A 21,757-nucleotide genomic window follows, 5' to 3' on the forward strand; every position below is an offset into this window, starting at 1 on the left:
CTCTTGCTATGTGAGCTGGCTCCAGCAGACCACTGAATCTATGCAGGTTCTTGCAGGGGTACAGCTTAGAGACGGATGGCTGCTTGCTGCTAGAAACCACAACCTCCTCCCCTTGCATCTGACAGCTCTCATTTTATATGTAGACACACACCAAAAAGTAGCCAGAAAGTGCAAAGCAGTTTATTAATTGTGATGTGGTAAAGATCTCAAGAGTCACGATGGCTGTGCACATGGCCCAACAGTGCACGTGCTCCAACAAAAAAACAAACACAAAAAATGCAGTGAAATGCAGCTGCTAACAGTTCAACTGTCCAACACAGGGGTCAAAGGAATGGAGCTGCCTCTTCTGGCAGCAAAGTCCCCAGTAGTGCAATTACATGACAGGCTTGGTCCACTCCCTGTGGGTTTTCTTACACCTCTCATATGGAACCATAACAGAGTGACACAATAGAACATTCAGATTCGGGATTTGGCCTCCAACAGTTTTTTTACACAGGGACATACAACATTCCCTCTTGAAGCACCAGTGCACAGTTTGGGAGCTGCAGAGAACTAAGACATTCTCCAAGAAGCCCGGGGTAACAGGCCACATGGAAAACACAAAGCATTTTATAAATTCACATTTGGTAACAGAATTAAGAGCTCAATACGCAAAACTTACAAGGTAATGTAACCACGGGTAAAGCCTTCAGCAGCCGAAGAAAAATTCTGAAAGGCTTTTCACCCTGTCTGAAGCTTTCAGAATTAAATTTCCTTTTTAGACAAGGCTGGTCCTCAGACAGTGTGCTCTGCATCCAGAGCAGCAAGAAGAAAAAGAGAGAGAATAGCACCTGAGAAGATATTTAAAAAGTTAAAAAAAAAGAAAACCAACTTTATCTTCTTTCCATCCTTAAAGAAGGCAGGTATCCAAATACTGCTTTTTGCTCCTTTGGGGGAGAGAGAAAGAAAGAAAGGAAAGAAAGGAAAAGAAAAAGAAAAAGAAAAAAAGCCATAAGGCTGTAAGCCAGACTCAGGATGAGAGACGAGCAAGGACACTGAGAGCAGCCTTAGGACTGATGTGACCTTTTAAAAAAGCCATGGAGCAGATGAACTAATCAGCTTACTCTATTCCCGTGAAGGATGCTACTGTTCAGTCACTTAAGAAGAAAGGGACTTGTTCAAATCATGATCAAGGCTACAAAATAACAATGACCAAGTATCCACACAGCACCATCTACCTAAAGGGACAAACATACTAGCCTGGATTAATCCTCACAACATGCCTGAAAGGAAATTACAAGAAAACCGAGATAAAACCAGTTCCTCAATTCAGGAAATGTGGTTTTAGCTGGGTTCCTGCAGCATCATCTTTCTCAGAGACATGAGGACCCACAAGTCTGCCTCACAATTAGATCTCTATCTTCAAATCTAGAGCCCAGGGTATTAACTCTCATTGCTCAAACATGATTTCCCCTCCCAGCTGAGGTGTCAGACTGTCTCAGTAGCCTGGCCCCAGACGAGCCCAAGCAGCTCAAGACTCTGAGGCTTAAACACTGGAAATAAACTGTCAATGTGCCTTTTCCTCTTCCACTTCCTTACGTGACCAGACAAAAAGCATAATTTCTAATTAACTACCCAGACTCTCTTATGTATGGACTAGATTGACAAAAGAGGCCAGGCCAAACCTATGTCATATTTTTTCAAGTTTTCACTGATGACTTCCAGCACTAATAACCCAAATTTTTAAAAATAAATCCTGGGGAAGTGATTTTTTTTTTTGTATAATGTGTACGGTGTATTTGCTGTAATATGGAAGCCTCCTGAGCCACCTAGTGAGGAATCACGGACTCTCCTGTTGAAAAAAACAGCAATGGAGGAGGGGAAAATTTTTGTCTCTCATAATTGAGAAGTAAACTCTACCGCTGTTTTACAGAGGACTACAGTGTCGATCCTTCTGGACATGTCATGCATATTTCTTAATGGCTTATAGAAAATCCCATGTAAATTAAAATTGGAAATCGTTTGCTGCGGGAAAATGGAGGAAGTCGATATAAGGTATCAGAGAACAGAAATGAGAAGTAAAGGTTATGTACCATCTCACTTCCTTATGTCAAATATTATGCAAAAACTGTTTGTAAATACCTTAGCTCACTCATATTTGGCACATTTTAGAACACAAAAAAGTTCTGAAGAATGACTCAGGTCAAAAAGATTATTTCCTATAAATAGAAGCCTCATTAAAGCCAATCCAACATTTGAACTCCGGAATGGCATTTGTTAAAAAAGAATATTGCAAATAACTGAGAAAATATTCTCTACATTCCCCACTAAAAACCTTACAAAGAGTTTTTCTTGCCTCTGATCTGGGACATCAAGAAGGAAACCACTCATCAGTCAGCTATAAGAGAGTAAGGTAATAAACTGCACCTAGCAAGACAAAAGAAAGCGATCCCTTTAGGTCGCCATTCCCTTCCTTAATTATAAATTGATGACATTTTAATACTTTAAAAACACAGTCAAAGCAAACTATGGACTCCTGGCCCTGCCAACTCTATGGAAATTAGGGTTCCAAGTCACCCAAACACAATTGGTGGTGTCATGAAACCAAGGAGTGTATGCTCTTTGCTGATTCATAGCTGAAAACGTTCATGGAGCAAATAACAAAGGACACTTGTCCCCAACAAACATTTCATCTTGTAGCACATCAGGAAGCTACGAGCTCCATTTCATTTTTTAAAGATATTTTGGCATCCATGGTGTGGCCAACATTTAGGATTCCCCTCAAATAACTGGAAGAAAACATGTAATACATTCAAAACACAGGGGAAACAAAAAGTATCTTTCAATTCAGGAAGAGAACTCCTTCATTCAACTAGAGCATAAGTTATTAAAAGGGGTAGTTATGAGTTTCTTCTGAGAGCTCTTAATCAGTTTATAAATATAAAAAGAACATTTCTTCAATAAATAAATGGTTCCTGAAGTCTCTCCTGATGACTTCCAGAATCCTCCAGCACTGCCATCCAAGCCAGCTCTGCTTCTGAGAGGCTTTAGCTGCCAGTGGAACGGGACATGTTCTGCTAGCAGGTGATTCTTCTTATATCATGAAGACTTTCATCAATATGTCTCTTCATAGTCTGAGTCCTGGTGGGAAAGAACAGCAGTTGTGGTGTAGCTACGTGGCCACCGTCAGAGTTTAGACAAAGAGGTCGTGCTAGGACCCCTCGATGGAACTCAGCACGAGGTGACATTAACAATGAAATAGCACTGACTCAGCGCATCTACGTTCCCATGAAGCCTCCAAGGCCCTTGAAATATTTGCTGTCTTTTGGACTAATTTCTGCTTTGAAATCCTAATGGTTCCCTTTTCCATGGTGGATATTTTTTAAAACCTCAGCACACATGAAAAGACACCTGTCTACAGCAGAGCATGAGGACTGTAGCTAGGAGTCTGGGTTTCTCGGTTTCTCTGAGTTCCAATGCCAGCTTCACCCCCTGCTGGCTGTGTGACCTTGAGCAAAGTTATTAAATGACTCTAGGCCTCAGTTTCCTTATCTGTAAAATGGGGGGTGGAGGGGTAGTAAAAATACGGACACGTCATAGAAGGGCGACGAGAACTGAATGAGACAATGTATGGAAGTCACTTCGCATTGTGCTTAGCGCTGTGCAAGCACTCATTCAAGATTAGCTACTGTTACCATTATTCTTACTTTTATTATTTAAACTTGTATTCATTACTTTTAACCTCAAGTGGCCCATTAGTACTACCTGGCACACCACTTTTCTCTGGCCCATCGTTCTCCTATTCTCCTGGATGATTACCTTTCCCTCTTTCCTCAAACCTCCAGCACGTCCTCCTCACTTTGTTCTCAGCGGACGACCTTGCTTTCTCCCGACACTGGGAAAAGAGTAGTCAGCAGGGAACTTCCGGGAGCTCCCGTCACCATATTTATGCACTCACCTGCATCTGGGCCCATCTGCGTGGCCTTCCTTACTCTTGTTATGGATACTCTCTCCCTGCCTTTCTCTAAGGTCAACATCCCTGTTGTGCATCACATCCTAGAGCTACTCCAGCCACCCCACCCCCCCCCCGCAGCATCATTTTTTCCTTTTCTACTGAATCATTTCCATCAGCATACAAATGTGCTATAATTTCTCCCATCTTAAACAGAAAGTAACTCTTGACACACATCTCCCTCCTACCTATCACCCTATTTCTCTGCATCTCTTCACAGCAAAACTCCTTCCAAGAGCTGTTTACACCCACCGTCACCGTTCTCTCTCTTTGCGTTCTTTCTCAACCTTACCCCCATCGGGCTTTCTTCCCCTCTATTCTCCTGAAGCTGCTTTTGCCAAGGTCACCAATGACCTCCACATCACCAGATCAGCCAATAATCACTTCTCAGTTCTCATTTTACTTGACCTGACTCAGCAGCAACTGACACAGTTAATCACCTTCTTTACCTTGAAACACATTCTTCACTCGGTTCCCAGGATAGCAAACCCTCCCGGTTTTCTCCTACCTCACTGGATGTTCCTTCTCAGCCTCCTTTACCAATTCCCCTTCCTCTTCCCAACTGATCAACCTTGGAGAACTCCAGGGCTCTAGTCTACATCTACTCTACTTATTCTATCAGTTGCTCAAGTCAAGAACCACGGAATTATCCCTGATTCCTCTCATTCTTTCACAGATATGGGAAACCCATCCACAAATCCCTCTGGCTTTACCTTCAAACTATAATCAGAATACAACAACTTCCTACCACCCTGGTTCAAACCAGTACCATCCCCTCTCACCTGCATTATTGCTAAGGTCTCCTTATTGGGCTCTATGACTGTCATGGCCCCTTGACCATGGTACCACCTATCCTCAACACAGAAGCCAGAGTGAGCCTTTGGAAATACCTAGTGCTTCTCTTCTCAGAAATCTCCAGTGCATCCCATTTCATTAAGAATAAAAGTCCAGTTCATTCCATTCACTTATTACGTTCATAAGACATGGCATTGTCTCTCTGATGTCAACAAATGCTATTCTTCACCTTGCTCACTTCATTCCTGCCACATTGGTCTCCTTGCTGTCCCAAGAACATGCCAATCATGGCCTCTCCACAGAGTTGCTGCACCTACCATCTCCTCTGTCCAGAATGTTCCTCTGCAACAGCTATATGGCATCCTATCTACTTCTTTTAGGTGTTTGCTCAAATATCATTTCAGTGAGGTATTTAATATCATACCCCCTATCCAGCCATCCCATTTTCTTTCCCTATTTTGTTTTTCTCTACTGCATTAAGTACCATCTGGTATACTCCATGTTTTGCTTATTTTTTAAAAGATTTAGTTAGTTATTGTTTAATAACCAATAATTACTATTTTAAGAGAAAGTGACATTTCAGTTGTGTCTTGAAGAATGAGAGTTTTCTACATATGGAAAAGAATGGAAGTTATCTGAGGGCAGAGATTTTTGTCACAAGTTCACTTGTGTTTCCTAAGTACCCAGAATCTATCTGGCACATGTCAGATACTCAGTAAATAACTGCTGAATGAATTAATATCTGAAATGTGGATGGTGATAATCATGGACACTAACTTATTTTGTGTTATCAGAGTATTCAAACCCTGAAGGGTTATTGTTAGATCCTCTTCAACCTTCCCCTCATCTTAGCTATTACACTCCAGTTTGTGAGAGAGAGAAACAAAGAACACTGCAGTGAACAGTTGGGCTATAGTCATCTGGCCAAGCGCTGAGCTTGGCAGTGAGTATAAAGAGAACTCAAGTTTAAACCCTGCAATGACAGGTATGTTTCATATTAGATCATAAGTTGCTTTTGACCTGTTTCCAACTGCACCACATCAGAGAGTTTCTCCTCCTAGGACGCTGGGACAGCCACACAAGCCTCCCAATCATAGCCAGAGTTTAAAAAACGGAGGGATGACAGCCTTTTGAAATTTAAATCAACACTCAGGACTTCCAACGTGGGTATTTCTTTTTTTTTTTTTTTTCTTCCTTTTTTTTAAGTAGGCTCCACACCCAGTATGGAGCCCAACACATGGCTTGAACTCACAACCCTGAGATCAAGACCTGAGCTGAGATCAAGAGTCAGATGCTTAACCAACTGAGCCACCCAGGCGCCCCTCCAACATGGGTATTTCTTACTGATAAAGCCACAAGTCACCTAGAAGGTTATATCACTCTAATTCCCTGGAAAAAAAAAAAAAAACTGAGGCACAGCAGGAAAGTTCAATTCAGAATTCTGAGTCCAACCAGCCAAAGTCTCCTAGTATGACCCTGGTAGCACAGGCCCCTCCTCTTTCAGGGTGCTCTCTGTCAGTAGGCAGAGACTTCCCTAACCTTCCCTAACCTAAGGACACCACTCTATGCCTATGAGACAGAAAACAAAATAACGGTTAGAATCGGTCCCCTGAGACCAAAATGCTTTGGGGGAAGACCTTGATTCATACCTTGCTTTGGACCTTATCTGCATATCCTCTGCTGCCTCTGAGGGCAAAGGATCCCCTTAAGTATGCAGGAAGATGGAACATGAACAGTGAACAGAGAAATGGCATGAGCTTACCAGGCACTCAGCACAACGAACACAAAGCCTCGCCATGCAGTCATCCCCCTCCTCTTGGTCTGTGCTGGAGAAAAAGGACAAAGCAAATCTGAACAAATACTGTCCTCAGCACAGCAGAGCACGTAAGAGCACAGCTGCTGAAGTCAGACAGGTCTCGTTTTTAAATCCCAGTTCGGCCACTTACTAGAAGGGTGAGCAGGCAGGTTACTTAAGCGCTGGGATAAAAAATAACCACATGTAAACCATGTACCACAGTGCCTGACACAAAGCAAGTGCCCAGTAAATAGGAGCTGGTCTCAGTCATTCACTTAGAAATGTACTGAGCACCAACACTGCCCCTTGAAGAGCTCACAGCCTCATGGGTGTGAGAAACCTGTTGCAACCTAACAAGTACATTATGACACAATGTAATAAAGTGTTTTAATAAGCTTAAGGTCAAACTGTTAGGGCAGCAAAGAGGAGGGAGTGACCTGTTCTCTGGGGAGGACTCAGGGAGACTCCAGAGATGGAACATTTCAGCTGGGTCTTGGAGGATCAGGAAGAGTTTTCCAGGCAAACAACGGAGGGAAGGAGAGGATTCCAAGGGAGAGAAAAGCATGTGGGGGGGAAAAAAAGGAGGAAGACCTGAGTGAGTGTAGCTTATTTAGAGAAGAAAATAAGCTGTGTATCTGGCACGTGAAGTGAACGAGATGAAATGTCAGGGAACAAGGGGCCTGAAGGTTGGAGCATAAGGCATCTTGTTAGATCGTGCTTAGAAATAGACATCTTAGTCTTTCTACCAAGAGCCCTTGACCTTTTGGGGGGGCCACAGATTCCTATAAAGGGCACTCTCTCTCCCATGAAGCAAACATGCATGCACAAATACACATGTGCACACATGCACAGAAAAAGAAAATTTTAGACCCTTCCCAGGGAAGACTTCCCTCCCAAGAAGACAATGGAGAATCAAAATGGGTTTTATGCAGACTTTTGTCACCTGTTTTTAGTAGATTTATTCCTAGGGAAAATACTGGACCATGCCTGCTCACTGCCAACATGATGTTTCATAAATGCCTTTGATAATCACAATCCAATTAGGCCCTCAGAGCATGTGCTGACCAAGAACAGATCTTGGTTATTTAAATTGGTTTTGCTGTCCAAGACTGTTCTTAAAGGCTTCCTCATTGCTTAGGCATTTTCTGTTGGGACACATCAGCTTGGTGCCAAAACGAGAAGAGAAAAATAACTGACTTGTTGGAAATTCCTGTTAATTTTGAAAGAATGTGATATCCACTCCAGAATTTTTATTTATTTTATTTATTTAGAGAGGTGGAGAAAGAGAGAGGAGAGGGGGAGAGGGAGAGAGAGAATCTTAAGCAGACTTCACGCCCAGCATGGAGCCTGATGCAGGGCTTGATCTCACAACCCTGAGATCATGACCTGAGCCAAAGTCAAGAGTCGGACACTAGGGCGCCTGGGTGGCTCAGTCGTTAAGCGTCTGCCTTTGGCTCAGGTCATGATCCCAGGGTCCTGGGATCGAGTTCCACGTCGGGCTCCCTCCTCAGCAGGAAGCCTGCTTCTCCTTCTCCCACTCCCCCTGCTTGTGTTCCTGCTCTTGCTATCTCTCTGTCAAATAAATAAATAAAATATTAAAAAAAAAAAAAAAAAGTCAGACACTAAACCGACTGAGCCACACAGGCACCCCACCACTTTAGAATTTATATGCAGAACCATAGATAGTACAATCTGATTTCCAAAGCAGAGACAAGGACCCTACATTCACCCCTCCATCTCTCTCCCCAAATTAACATCCACTAGGTTCACCTCCAACCTTCCTTCTAGTACTCCTCGGCAGAACGAAACTTGGCCTGGGAAAAAGGAAAGGGGTGGACTCAGGCCTCTGGGGACTATCCACCAAGCAGGGCTCTGAAGAGGAAAGGGGTTAACTGCTCGGGGTTCCAGCTGAACTTACTCATCTGAAACCTCAATAGACGACTTCTTATAGCCAGACTTGCTCGTCTTCTGCAGCCCCGCAGACTTCCTCACCATCCTCACCAGCAGCAGAACCACCACCACGGCTGAGGGCAGGAAGACAAGGACAGAGAGGAGCGCCACTGAGGAGAGCATGGTGCCAAAACCTAGAGGAGGAAAAAGGGAAGGTGAGAGGGAGGGACGTGCAAAAGGGCCTTCTTTGACTGAGCTAGATTGTACTTTTGCTCTTGTATTTCTTCTGATTACAAGAATTCGTTGTAGAAGAGGTAGAGAGTACATGAAAGTACAAAGAAGAACAAAAATGCACCCGTAATCCCACTACGTAGGACTGACACGTTGGTATCTACCCATTCGGTGTTCTTTCTAGGAGTATGTGGGTATGGGTCTGCAGATAGGGAGGACAGTGCCTAGCTTTAGAAGTATGGATCATATTTTTATGGACTATTTCTAAATTCCTTTTTTTATGTAATATATGATAAATTTTTCCCACGTCATTAAAAATTCCTTCCAAGTGTTACTTGGCTGCACAGTATTCTACCATACTGAGTCATTTACTGAACCAATTTTGTAATGCTGGACATTCAAGCTGTTTCCAATTCCTTGAATCTGTAAGTTACATTATGATGATCATCCTTATACATAAATCCTCATATTTACCTCTATTTCTTTAAGATAAAATTTAAAATGGGATTCCTGGATCAAAGGGCATACATTTTTTTTTAAAGATTTTATTTATTTATTTGACAGAGAGAGACACAGCAAGAGCAGGAACACAAGCAGGGGGAGTGGGAGAGGGAGAAGCAGGCTTCCCGCAGAGCAGGGAGCCCGATGCGGGGCTCGATCCCAGGACCCTGGGATCATGACCTGAGCCGAAGGCAGCCGCTTAACGACTGAGCCACCCAGGTGCCCCAAAGGGCATACACTTTTAAGGCATCTAATACAACCAAACTTTCTTCCAAAAAAACTATACTACTTTCTACTCAGCCTGCAGCATGAACATACGTGTATCGTTGAAACCTTGAGTTATCCTCTTAAAAAAAGAAAGAAGAAAAAAGAGGAGGAAGGGAAAGGAAGGGAGAAAGAAAGAGGGAGAAAAAGACAGACTTGAGAAAGACCTAGGAGATGATAAGGCATCTATAACGAACCATAATGCAGTTCTGTATCTCTACATCTTTGGTTCAAATCCAACTGAGAATTAGATTGACCACTCAGTAGTCACTCGAGAATAATGTAGGAAAAAAGGTCAGTCCTTAACCTACTTTCCTGCACTTTCATGCTAAAAGGAAACTGCTGCCTTTTGTAACATAAAAGAAATGTGCTGCCTCCCATCATTAAAAGGGGCACCCTTTCAACACATGGGCAAGAAAATGGCTTCATAACTGAGGGTATGAACAGACTGGGGAAATCAAATGACTTCTATTTCACACAGATAACAAGGCTCCATTTACTTAGGAGTCTGCCATGCGTTCCACAAGACCTCTGGACACCTGAAGTTAAAATGAAAAATAGATAACGGGGAAACTATTACAACATTTGAATAACAACTTCAGTTTGCAAAATCAAGACTAAGAAATTCATCCTAATAGACAATTCAGGATGGCCAAATGTTCCATTGACTGACTGGCTTTCAAAGACGGGTAGCTGTGCTTGTCCTTGATCTCTCTGGTAAGTAGCACGGTAGTCACAGAGCCCGGCAGAAGAAGGTTGGTGGCAGTTAGCTTACCCCTTTCTGTGACTGTTAGCTCCGTCACAGGAATATTATGGTGCACATCTGGGGGATTCTTCACAGCACAGCTGAATGTCCCATTGTCCTTTAGGGTAGGGCTGCTTATGCTTATAGACGCATCCCCTTTGTATACATCTCCAACCCAGGAAATTCGATCCCGAAATGTACCTGCTGTGGTTGGGTACTGGAAGGACTGATAATGAAAAATCTAAAAAAGCAACACCATAACAAACGAAAAAAAAGAAGTTAATTTGCAAAATGCAATGAAAATGTAAAAATAAGTAAGTCCAAAATAAAACACAAATGCATAACGGGTTTTCTCAGTTGGACTTTTTTTTTTTTTTTTTAATGTTTTGTTCTCCTCCTTCCTATAGGTTAAAAGACAAGTTAATACAACTTATCAGGAAAAGGCCTGACCTAAGAGTCCTAGGATCCTAACTCCTGAAGATCTTCTAAATTCTCCCTGAAGTCCTAAAGCAATAGTTCTCAACTGGGGGCAATGTGGGCCTCCAGGAGACATCTAGCAGTATCTGGAGACAGTTCTGGTTATCACAGTTGGGGAGAGTGCTACTGGCATCTAGCGGGTAGAGGTCAGGGATACTGATAAAAATCCTACAGTGCATAGGATAGACCCCTCACAACAAAGAATTCTCCAGCTCAAAATGTCAACAGTGCCAAACCTGAGAAACCCTATTCTAAAGTAGCATCTGTTATTTGTGTAGTCCTTTCTGGTTTGCAAATGATTCCCACAGGTTTACTCAGTTGAGCCACATAACAACACTGAACGATACATGGGGCAGGTATGATTATTCCAAATTTATAGAAAGAGAAACAAGGCCAGAAACTAAGTGAGTTACTCAAAGGCACACAGGTAGTAAGTGGGCAGGGGAAGCTTTTGCTTAATCTCAAAATAAATAAAAGTAGGTACAATATAATCAAGCCTCTCTTGAGTTATCTATCTATCTTGGCAATTAATAAAAACCCCAAGCCAAATGCATGATCAGGACTCAGTGAATGTATGTTGAATTAAAACGGTGCTACTTCAGATTGATGATCAGACACTTTGTCACCAAAAGCACCTCATTATGTCTGGTGGTAGGCCAGGCAGGTACGACAAGACAACATGATCTTTCTCTCTTATGCAAGGTTCAAGGCTTTCTTTCCTCTTTCCTCTTTCTTTCCTTTCTTTCTTTCAAGACTTGGTACCTCCCCATGTACAACCACTAAATTGCCCAATTTTGAAGAGCAACTTCCCAGAGAAGATGTTGAATCACTTATCAGTTCATTTGTTCGTGCATTCATTCAACAAATATTTAGGGCTCACCTACTATGTGCTAGGCACTGTGTTAAGCAAAAGGACATAGTGGGAGCCAAACAGGCACAGTCCCTGCTCTCACAGATTTTACAGTCTAATGGGAAATACAGACATTAAGAAATAATAACATGTGTGATGAGTGTTCCAAAGAGGGAGGTAAGGGGCACCTGCCTGGCTCTGTCAGTGGAGCAGCGACTCTTGATCTCAGCGTTGTGAGTTCAAGCCCCATGCTAGGTGTAGAGACTACTTAAAAATAAAATCTTTAAACACACACACACACACACACACACACACACACACGCACGCACACACACACAAAGAGGGAGGTAAAGAATGCCTACCGCTGATTATCAGCATCTATATAAAAGGGTTTGAAACTCCTTACTGACCAAACAAGTCCTGCTGTGTATCTTCAAGATTAATACAACCTGTAAGTTCCGAGTTAAATTGGTGATACCCAAATCCTTGCCAACCGATTAGCCTGACAGAATCCTGACTGACCTGACCTGGACTGTGACAATCATGTAACGTGACTTTAAAGGTCCACTGATTCCAACTTGCGTGAGCTTGCTTTCTGACCAGCCTCCCAGAAAACAGCACCATACAGGAACTGCTGTTTGCAATTAAGGTTTCTGACCGAAGAAGATCCCCCACTGCTTGCTCTGTCCTACTTTTGGCCAAGGAGGCAAAGTTAAATAAGGCCAGCCATAGTTTTCTGACCACTCGAAATAAAGTGAACTATTTTAAATCTAAAGAAAAGGCGACCATGAATACAGCCTAGCTGCCTTCGCTGGAGCCCCCTAGCTGGCTCCTAGCTATGTGGCATTCGATAATGGGTCCTAAAACAAAACTCAAAGCTTATATATTAAAATCAAAGAGAAAGTTCTCCAATGAAGGAAACAGGATAAAAGAATTAAGGATACTTTCAAAAATACAATCTTACATACAGCTACAACATTCACATTCTTGATAGCATCTATCCTGAACTAAGGATATTGCTGGAAGCATAAAGAGAAAGGGCTTTTTATAGCACTGTAATCTTCAATTAGACATCCACAATGGGATATGAACCATAAATGTGTTTTATATGTGTGTATAAAGTATATTGTTTCTAATACTGCAAGACCATCTGTCACCAACAGCATCTGTCATCCACACAAGGTGCCACCATCTCCTTCAAAAGGAACCATATAAATCAATGTAGATGTTTATACACTAGGAGACGAGGCCAAGATAAATCTACAGAGTACACACATACCAACAGATACACCCATTGAGACAACCTCATACCACAGGAAATGAGCAACTTTATGAGAAAAGATGTCTATGACTGGGACCTATAGAATTTTTCTATCCAACAGTCCTGGAGGTACTCTTTTTAGTACCTCGAATCTGAAAACAAGCTATGAAAACATGCAGAAGGAAACAACAAAGGGGAAACAAAATTAAACCACGTTTCCTCTGAGTTTCTGACAATTTTTTTCCTATAGCTTATTTACAAGATTCTCATATGGAAGAATAAAAAAAAAAGCCCTACGTGACCAAATGAATGCCTTTATCTTCTTCTATTTATACAGAAGCTCATGTTTGATTCTAAGATGAGAAGCCCTGAGGTATGCCTGGGACCTGGAATAAAAGGATTCCAGAGCTGTTGACCACTTTAGACTCAAAGACATTTCCTTAATAGGAAACACTCACTGATTCTGTACGACTGCTGCTGGGGGGTCGGTAGGTCCAGTCTATGGTGAGTTTGTCAGTGACAGATGAAGTCGACTTGAAGGTGCATTTCAACTTGATCTTCTCTCCTACATAACCCCGGACGTGGGCATCTGCTTTAATCTCCAAGGAAAGGACGACTTGAACACCTAATCAAAGCAAGCCCAAACATTTAAAAGGTATGCATTTAGGTGGGATAGATAGATGTGAGTGAGCAATACAGAGACACTATCGTTTTTCGGGCTCTCAGAGGAATAAATGAATATCTTCTCAGGCAGGCCCAGAAGGTCAAGGAGCAGGGATCTGCATGAATCAAGGGTAGTATTTTTGTCATTTTACAATATTAAATCGCAGAATGAATGCTTGGGTAAAAATCTAAAACCGGATCACACCAGCATTTTTCCAAATACAGACTTGTGGTTAAATGCAGTACAAACAAGTGGGTCCGCCCACAGCAGCTAAAAGGCGATGCTGTGCACCCCCTGATACACTGACACCCCAGGAATTATAGCAGCTGCTGTGGTCTAAGGGACTTACCCCCAAGGACAGCCTGCCTATTACCTGAAGCTACCACTTTCTCAACCACCAGCAAAATGAGAACAGGAAATAAGAAGAGGAAATTTTTTCAAAGAATTTTAGAAAACTGCCCCCAGGTTCTATCTAGTCGTGTTTTATCTTTTCCTCTCTCAAAGCTAGTTAATGAATCCTGCATCCATTAAAAGTAAATCATGGGGCGGAAAACAGAACAATTTAATGCACTCTAAAATGTAAAAATATCATTTTTAAATGCTCTAGAGATTTAACTCTTGTCAAAACAGGCTCATAGATCTAACTTTGACATTCCAGCTCCCCCAAAAAGAGCTCCCACTTTCTTCTGACCAATCCCCTTTCAAAAAACACTGAGTAGAAATTTATCTTCCACAAGGGAGCCAATTTTTAGGAAAGTCACCAGCACTTTGTTTTTACTGCTTTCTTCTCCACTGCGACAAGCCCTGATTCTTTTGGCAGGCCAAAGGCACACAGAGCGGCAAGGATTTAGAAGAGGGCAAACCCACACACAATCCACACACCCGCAGTCCCCCTAGTCGAGGCAGGATGCAAATCCCAGCACTATGGCTTGCTGGCTCTGTGGTCTCAGCAAGTTAACTTTACTCTTCAGTTTCTCACTCTGGTGAGAATGATAATAACAGCACTTACCTTAGAAGGTCAGTGTGAGGAATAAATGAGTTAAAACAGGTGTAACACTGGAAAGCCTGCCTACCCCAGAGTAAGTGCTCAGTGCACTTCTTCAGTTCTGCCTACACTCTCTCAACCTTCCCCATCACAGACACAGTTATGAGTCATCAACACCTTTACCTCTGTCTGCTTTGAATCGTTTTTCTTGCTCATCTCAAGACAATCTAGTCTGTTCACATTCTTCTTAAAAGGAGGAGACCAAGACTGAGCTCAAAACTCTAATAAGCATCTGACCGATCCCAAAGATGAGGCTTACCTCTGTTTCCTCCATACCATCATCCACTCTGACTTTGCCACGCTAAACTTGTCGTTCCTTCTATGACTTGGCAAATGCTGTTCCCCTGCCTGGAAAGCCTTCATCCTTCAGCCCCTACTACCCCCTTCAGCCCACTCCCGACCCACCCTACACACAACTCAAGCTCCAGCTCTAAAAACTGGAAGCTGGAAATGGATGGATAATCCACACTCTCCCCATACTATTCCTTTATCCTAAAATTCAAGTGCAGTGGAGAGATTTGAAAGCACGGATTTAGAATTAGATAGACCTGGACTTGCGTTCTAGCCCAGCTACTTTCTAGCTGTAAGATTTTAATCACAGTCACCTAACCTGTTCAAGTTTCAATTTCCTTACTCAGTAAATGGGAAGAATGACAAGACCTACTTCACTGGATCACTGTAAGGATCCAATAAGATTAAATAAGATAACACATAAAATGCTTAGCACAACATCTGAAAGAGAACCTTTCAATAAATGTTAGCTGTTATTATTAAAATGAACACCACAAACATTCAAAAACCTTCAATAATTCCTTCTTGGGCTATAGAATAAAATCCACATAGAGACAACCTGGCCCCAAACTTCTGCCACTCCACCCACCTATTCATCCCATCCCTTTCACCATGCCCAGAATGTCTGCCATTTCCCAAATTTAAACTTTCATGCCACTGTGCCTCTCCCTGAATATGGCTTTGTCTGGAAGGCTCTCCCCATTTCTACCAATCCTACCTGTTCCTACCATACCACAACCCCCCAGGGCTCACACACCTTCAAAACCCTGTTTCAAACAGCAGCCCTCTCTGTGATGCCTTCCCAAATTCCCTGGTGCAGTTAACTGCTCTTTCTTCTCTGTTCTCATAACAGTTAGCACATAATGCTACTCAAGCACATGTACTGTTGATTGCCCTCAATTTGTAAAGACTATTTCCCCTGTTACACACAAGCACCTAGAGGGCAAAAATTCAGAGGGAAGGGAGCAGACAGAGACTGAGAGAAAGAGGTGGACAGGTCACCAAAAATTCTAGTATAGGAACAAAGTGTGCTCATCAGTCACCCACTCTCCTCCTCTTTTACAGTATTTCCAACATTCTTAAGTCCTCTACACTCCTCTCTTTCCAGTGCACCCATTCAGGAAAAGCTTAACCCTAGATGACCACTCCTAGCCTGTGGCTGATGTACATTGAAGGAGAAAAATCACCCAAATGTACAGATAGTTACCATGAGAAATTCATGGACTCCATCTATAGCTGAGCCCTTAAAGAGGCATGATGACCCTTTAACCAGCCTCGGTCAGCTCCTCTCTCTGATTCCTCCAACCTCTGCCATTCTCACCACCCTCCGTGCAACCCCCAAATCCCTCATTCTCAGAAGAAAACATCTCCTCTTACTTTTTCAAGAAATGTAAGGCTATACAAACTGCCCAGCCATGCACTCTCCTGTGTCTACACCCATCCATACTTCCAATCTGAAAGTGTGTGGTATCCCTTTTCCTATGCTAGGCCAACCCCTTATGTTCTGCCCTGGATCCCTCCCCTCCAAGCCCTGCTTCAGCAGAAAAACCCTCTCTACTATCTTCAAACTCTTCCTTTGCAAAGGGGCTCTCTTCCCCTTCAGCCTCTAAACACAAAGAAGTCTCTCCCATCCTTAAAAACAAACAAAAAACAATAAAACAAAAATAATGATGATCTTTCCTTAACCCTGCAAAACTACGTGTTACCAACTACTGCCCTCTCTTTCCTTTCTAAGCCAACTTTGTGAAAGAGCAGTGTACACCTGGCATTTCCATTTCCTCCCTTCCCATTCACTTCTGGGCCCCTATAGTACAATACAAACTCAACTAACATTTCTGATAAAAGGCATCATGTCTTAAAAGTACAAAATCCAAGGGATAAAAACTCCAATAGGTACTTTTGTATCCTGATTTTATGGCTCTCTCTGATGCAGTGACCCCTTGCTCTTCTCGATCCTTCTCTATCCCAAGGCTTCCATGACAATACTCATTCATTCACTCACTCTTCAAACATATAGTTATTGAGGACCTGTTCTGTGCCACCCTCTGAGCCTGGAATTAAATGTGAGCAAAATAAATACACTCCCTATTTTGGAGCTTAAAATACAGCAAAAGTTCAACACATTAATCAAATAATCATAAAGACAAATGTATAATTACAAAATCTGGTAAGTACTATGAAGCAAAGACAGAGAGTGACTATGAGAACTGCACCAGTTATGGTAGAGGAGTAGGGAGTGGTTAATGAAAGCTTCCCTGAAGAAGTTACTTTTTGAGTTGAGCTCTGAAGGAAGGGTGACAAGGTGAGGAAAGGGAGAGTATTCCAGGCAGAAAATACAGCATATGCAAAGGTCCTGTGACAGGAAGGAGCACAGTCAGCCATGGAACCAAAAGTAAGGCAGTATGGCTCCAACACAAAAAGCATGAGAAAAAGAAAGATGTGGCTAGGAGGTAAGCGGGAAGCAGATCATGCAGAACCTCAGAGATTTGGGTCCTTATTCTTAGAGTAATGGGAAGCCATGAAAAATACTTAAATGTGGGACTGAGGGAGAAGAAACATGATGAAGTTTTCATTTTTTAAAAGATCACTCTAGGGAAGACACTTAGGAGGAGTTGAGTAAATATAAGGAGATTACTTAGAAGGCTACTACAATAGTCAAATGAGAAATAAAGAAAGCTTGAACTAAGTTGGTGGTAGGAGACATGGAAAGAATTAGGAAGACAATACTTACAGAGTAAAATCAGCAAGAATTGGTGGTAGATTGGATGTGGAATGTTAGGGAAACAGAGGTGACAAGGATGACTCCCAGGTTTCTGACTTGGTAATACCATTCACTGACATAAGAAAGACTAAAAAATACCCATCATGGCAGGGAAGAACATGAGCTTGATTTTGGATAAGTTTAATGTGCCTCTGAGATGGCCAAGAGATAATGTCAATGGATGGCTGGTGTAGGGCAAAGGTCAGCAAACTATGGCCTGTGAGCCAAATCTAGCCTACAATGTCTCTTTGTAAATCAAGTTTTATTAGAATACAGCCATATTTATTCATTTAGATATTGTCTCTGGCTGCTTTTAAGTAGTTGCAACAGAGACCATATGGCCCACAAAGCCTAAAATATTTATTCTCTAGCCTTTTACAAAAGTTTGCCAACCGCCAACCCTGGTTTAGAGCAAATAAGAAATACATGGGTTACAGTTTTAAGTCAGAATCTCATTAATGTCCCTCCAGCTAACTCTGCACACTGATTGTCACATACACACAAACTCCACATGTGATTTAAGTTAACCCAATCAAAGTATACGTTTCAGAAAATTTGCTTGGAAAGTTATTTAATGTCTATGTCTTGTTCATGTTCCTCTCTATGTTGGAATTTTACTCATTCCCTATCTCTAACTTTTCTTTCAAGATTTAACTTTGGTGGCACATCCAGGAAGTCTTCCCTGTCTCCTCATGGCAGATTAAGGGCACCTCTTCTGTGCTCCCACATTTCTTAGTACCAGATTCTAAAATTATCTGTTGACTTGTCTGTCTTCTCCAATAGACCCTGAGCTCATCAAAACAGAAACTAGCACATTGTCGATGCTCAGTAGTATTAAACTGAGCCAAACCAACACAGTTTCCTTTTTATGAAACAAAAATTATTGCAAAATAAGCATAAAAACTACAAGTTCTGAGCAAAATTTGGTTACTGGTAAGTACACCATTAATAAATCTACCTACCAACCAACTTCTTGTTAATATGTTTGAATTCCATATTCATGAGCATGATTTTGCCACAAAGTTATCAATAAGTAAAGTCATTTTGCTTAAATCTAAACACTGGATAAGTGGGTCTTAAATGTATAGAGAAAAGCAAGATCCATGGATGAACTAAACTAATCTACATGTCAGGATGTTGGTTCCCCTTGGGAGAGAAAGGATAATGACTGGAAGTATAAGGCTCCTGGAATACCAGTAACATTCTATATCCTGATTTCAGTGCTGGTTACCCAGGTGTGCTCAGTTTCTAAAAATGCATTAAGCGGTACAATTACCATATGTTCATTTTCTCTCTATATATATTATACTGAAATTAAAAGTGTTTTACAATCATTTGTCTACTCCACTCAAAAAATAAAATAAGAAAAAAATTACTAATCCACTGTTACATTCATTTAGAAATTTTCATCCTAGGCCTAATGTGCTTAGGGTTATTTATCTTTTCTCCTGAGTAAAAAAACATTCTTGCCAGGGCAAAATAGCCAACAATAGAAATACTCATAAAAATTAACAATTTGTTTAATTTGGGAGGAAAACAAGAAAATCACATTTAAATATATGTAATTTTATACACAGAAGGAATGAAAAAAAATGATAAAACAAAACTCCCAGCTTTGTACACCCAATTTTCCAAAATACAAATCTGTCAACATTTAGTTCATAAAAGTGCACACTTAAATGGAGATAAGTATAAGAACCCTAGGCTGTCTAATCTATTGTTTCCGTGTACTATGACAACTGATAAAACAGGACCATGTTTATAACTTGGAGAATTCAAACAAGCTAATCACTTAATGGGTGCTATCTTTGAAGAGGAAAAGCAAATAAACACTGGTATGAAACCAAAGTCTATTGCCTAACATTAAAAAAAAAAATGGGTGAACCTTGAAAACATGCTAAGTGTAAGAAACAAGTACATACGGGTCATAAGATAAATTTTTAAGTTTGAATTAGTTGGTCTGCTGTCTTTGGTGGATGCTTTTAACATGAAATGACATCAAGTTTAAGAAACCACCCATCATTTCTAGAATTTTTTTTCTCAATAGGACAATATTTGAATATTTGTGAGAGGGAGAGAGAGATGAAACCAGGATTATTTGGAATGATAGGTCAGCCTAAATATTATATTGCAAAAGAATTTAGCTGAAAAACTGGACAGTTGTGATGACAGAGTGCTGGGAGGGATCAGGGAGTGTGTCGGCAACATGAATATTAGTCATCAAATAAATAACTTCCTGGCCTTACCTGCTAAGATTTAGAACAACTTAAGTTCTTTACATCAAAGGCCCCCTTCAGAAATTCCCACTTCCCCACAGGGAAATTTTACGAAGTTAACAATTCACTCTGATCCTAGCTCTATTAACACATAATTTCCTGAGAAGACACACACATACACACACACACACACAAATCCATAATTGCACCCTAAAATGAAGGTAATTAGGTTGGGCTGAAATTTACGCAATTTGAAAACTGCATGAAAGCAAAACTTATCCAAATCCTAAGACTATGCCATAGTGTGAATACTGTACTTATGATATTAGTTAATAGATTAAAAATTTTAAGAGTTTATATGCTTTCTTGTATTTTAAAAATGTTACTAAAATGCTACAGCAGTTGCTTTTTCCTCAACAAAATGCGTCTCTCCTGTAACGAAATCACAGCACATCCTTTCAGTGACATATAAAATAAACATTTTACTTCCAAGGCCCTGACAATCACCTACGAAAAAGTACCAACAGTCATGATTTTCTTTCCCAAAATTACTGAGACAAACTCCTGAACACTAGAACTACCCCTTCCTAATCAGGACATACAGTCCACAAAACCACAGCGGAGTCAACCGCTGGTAACTCATCACAAGATAGCACGGGGTGACCACAAAGCCAGCGCCCTCCGTGGTTTAGGCACGTTGTGCCATCACCAGAATACAAAGCAGTCACGCAAGGCGGTCGAGCTCCCCAGGGCTCAGGAAAGCACTGACAAGCTGCCAACGGCCCTCAAGTGGGTGGTGATTACAAGAAGAGAAAACGCTCCCCACACGCTCCCACTTCTCGCACTGCCAGAAGCCGTGTAGGGGCTTTCCTGAGACCCCCCCACCGGAACCGGAAAACCGACCATCTTCCCTAACCCCCCGACCGGAAGTTGGGGGACGCAGCCGGCGCTCTCACCCTGGAAGAACAAGACGCCCAGCAGTGGGAACAGAGCGCAGCCACGGCCTCCAGCAGTTCCACTCTGCTGCATCCCGACAGCTCTCCGGATGCTTGCACACCTTGTTTACGGCTCCCGGTAACTACACAGGTGATACCGGAAGTGACGTCAGGGCGGGAGGCCGCGAGAACACTTTAAAATGGCGATTTGAAGTTGCCATAGGAACGTGGCATCTTTCCAGAGCCACACCTGAACCTGCTCTGACCCGCGATTTTTTTAAGTCTCGAGTGAGAATTAATTATTCTCTTTTGCTTGACAATGAAGCCACAGACTTTGGAAAAATTACAATTTATTTTTATGGAATTCTGTCGTACTAGTCTTGCTCCTCCGATTCTCTTCAGAAGTCATTTTTTACTCCCTACAGATTATTTTATTTGAACTATCTCAAAATAGGTTTCTATAAATTTAGAGTTAGAAGAGACCTAGGAGATTATACAGGATCAGTCAATAAATATGTATTAGGCCTTCGTGATGAATGTGTACCTCAAGTGTCTTTGGTTCGTGTTTTGTGGGTAGCTATCACAGCGTCCAGCTCAGTACCCACATAAATTGAGTATTTATTAAACTGATGTTTACAGTGGCAATGATGAAATGACTACAACATAAAATACAGGGAAAAAAGGAACTCTTTTGGTGGGAAAAGTGAGCAAGTAATGTTTTCAGTGCTGGAAGTGAAATGAAGTGATACTGTCCCATTCTTCTAAAAAGATGGGATGGTACCCTGCTCCAATCATTAGTCAACCTGTCCTCTTGGAATCTGCGTGTATTTAATGGAAACAAGAGGGGAACAAAAGTATGCTTCCGCTTTTGGGAAAGTTTAATAAGCTTTCATTTTTCAATTCCCATTCCGTTACCAGACGTGAAAGCTAGTGATTTTCTCTATTGAGAAGGTAATGTAAGAGTACCGAACAGAAGAGATGATACCCTTCCTTCAGAAGCGTTCCCAAACTAAGTAGTTTGTCGTGCCCAATTCCCAGTTGTCCA

The 21,757-nt window shown here is 41.7% G+C and overlaps 1 protein-coding gene across 2 annotated transcripts; it reads right to left on the bottom strand.

Moving 5' to 3' along the window:
- Window positions 1-11: 11 nt before the first annotated feature.
- Window positions 12-20,872, bottom strand: MPZL3 (myelin protein zero like 3). 2 transcript variants are annotated; one of them, XM_032428007.1, is made up of 6 exons: window positions 20,734-20,872; window positions 13,259-13,425; window positions 10,243-10,453; window positions 8,500-8,665; window positions 6,549-6,612; window positions 12-3,120 (listed from the first exon to the last, which is right to left on the bottom strand). In XM_032428007.1, exons 1-6 carry the CDS (start codon window positions 20,804-20,806, stop codon window positions 3,094-3,096), a joined length of 708 nt encoding a protein of 235 aa, XP_032283898.1. In that variant the 5' UTR covers window positions 20,807-20,872; the 3' UTR covers window positions 12-3,093. The 2 variants fall into 2 exon arrangements, with proteins under 2 accessions (XP_032283898.1, XP_032283897.1); XM_032428006.1 differs by lacking the exon at window positions 12-3,120 and having other exon boundaries at window positions 6,454-6,612.
- Window positions 20,873-21,757: the final 885 nt, after the last annotated feature.

Source organism: Phoca vitulina, unplaced genomic scaffold (assembly GCF_004348235.1).
Source record: "Phoca vitulina isolate PV1807 unplaced genomic scaffold, GSC_HSeal_1.0 scaffold38, whole genome shotgun sequence".
In the NCBI taxonomy this organism is placed as follows: domain Eukaryota; kingdom Metazoa; phylum Chordata; class Mammalia; order Carnivora; family Phocidae; genus Phoca; species Phoca vitulina.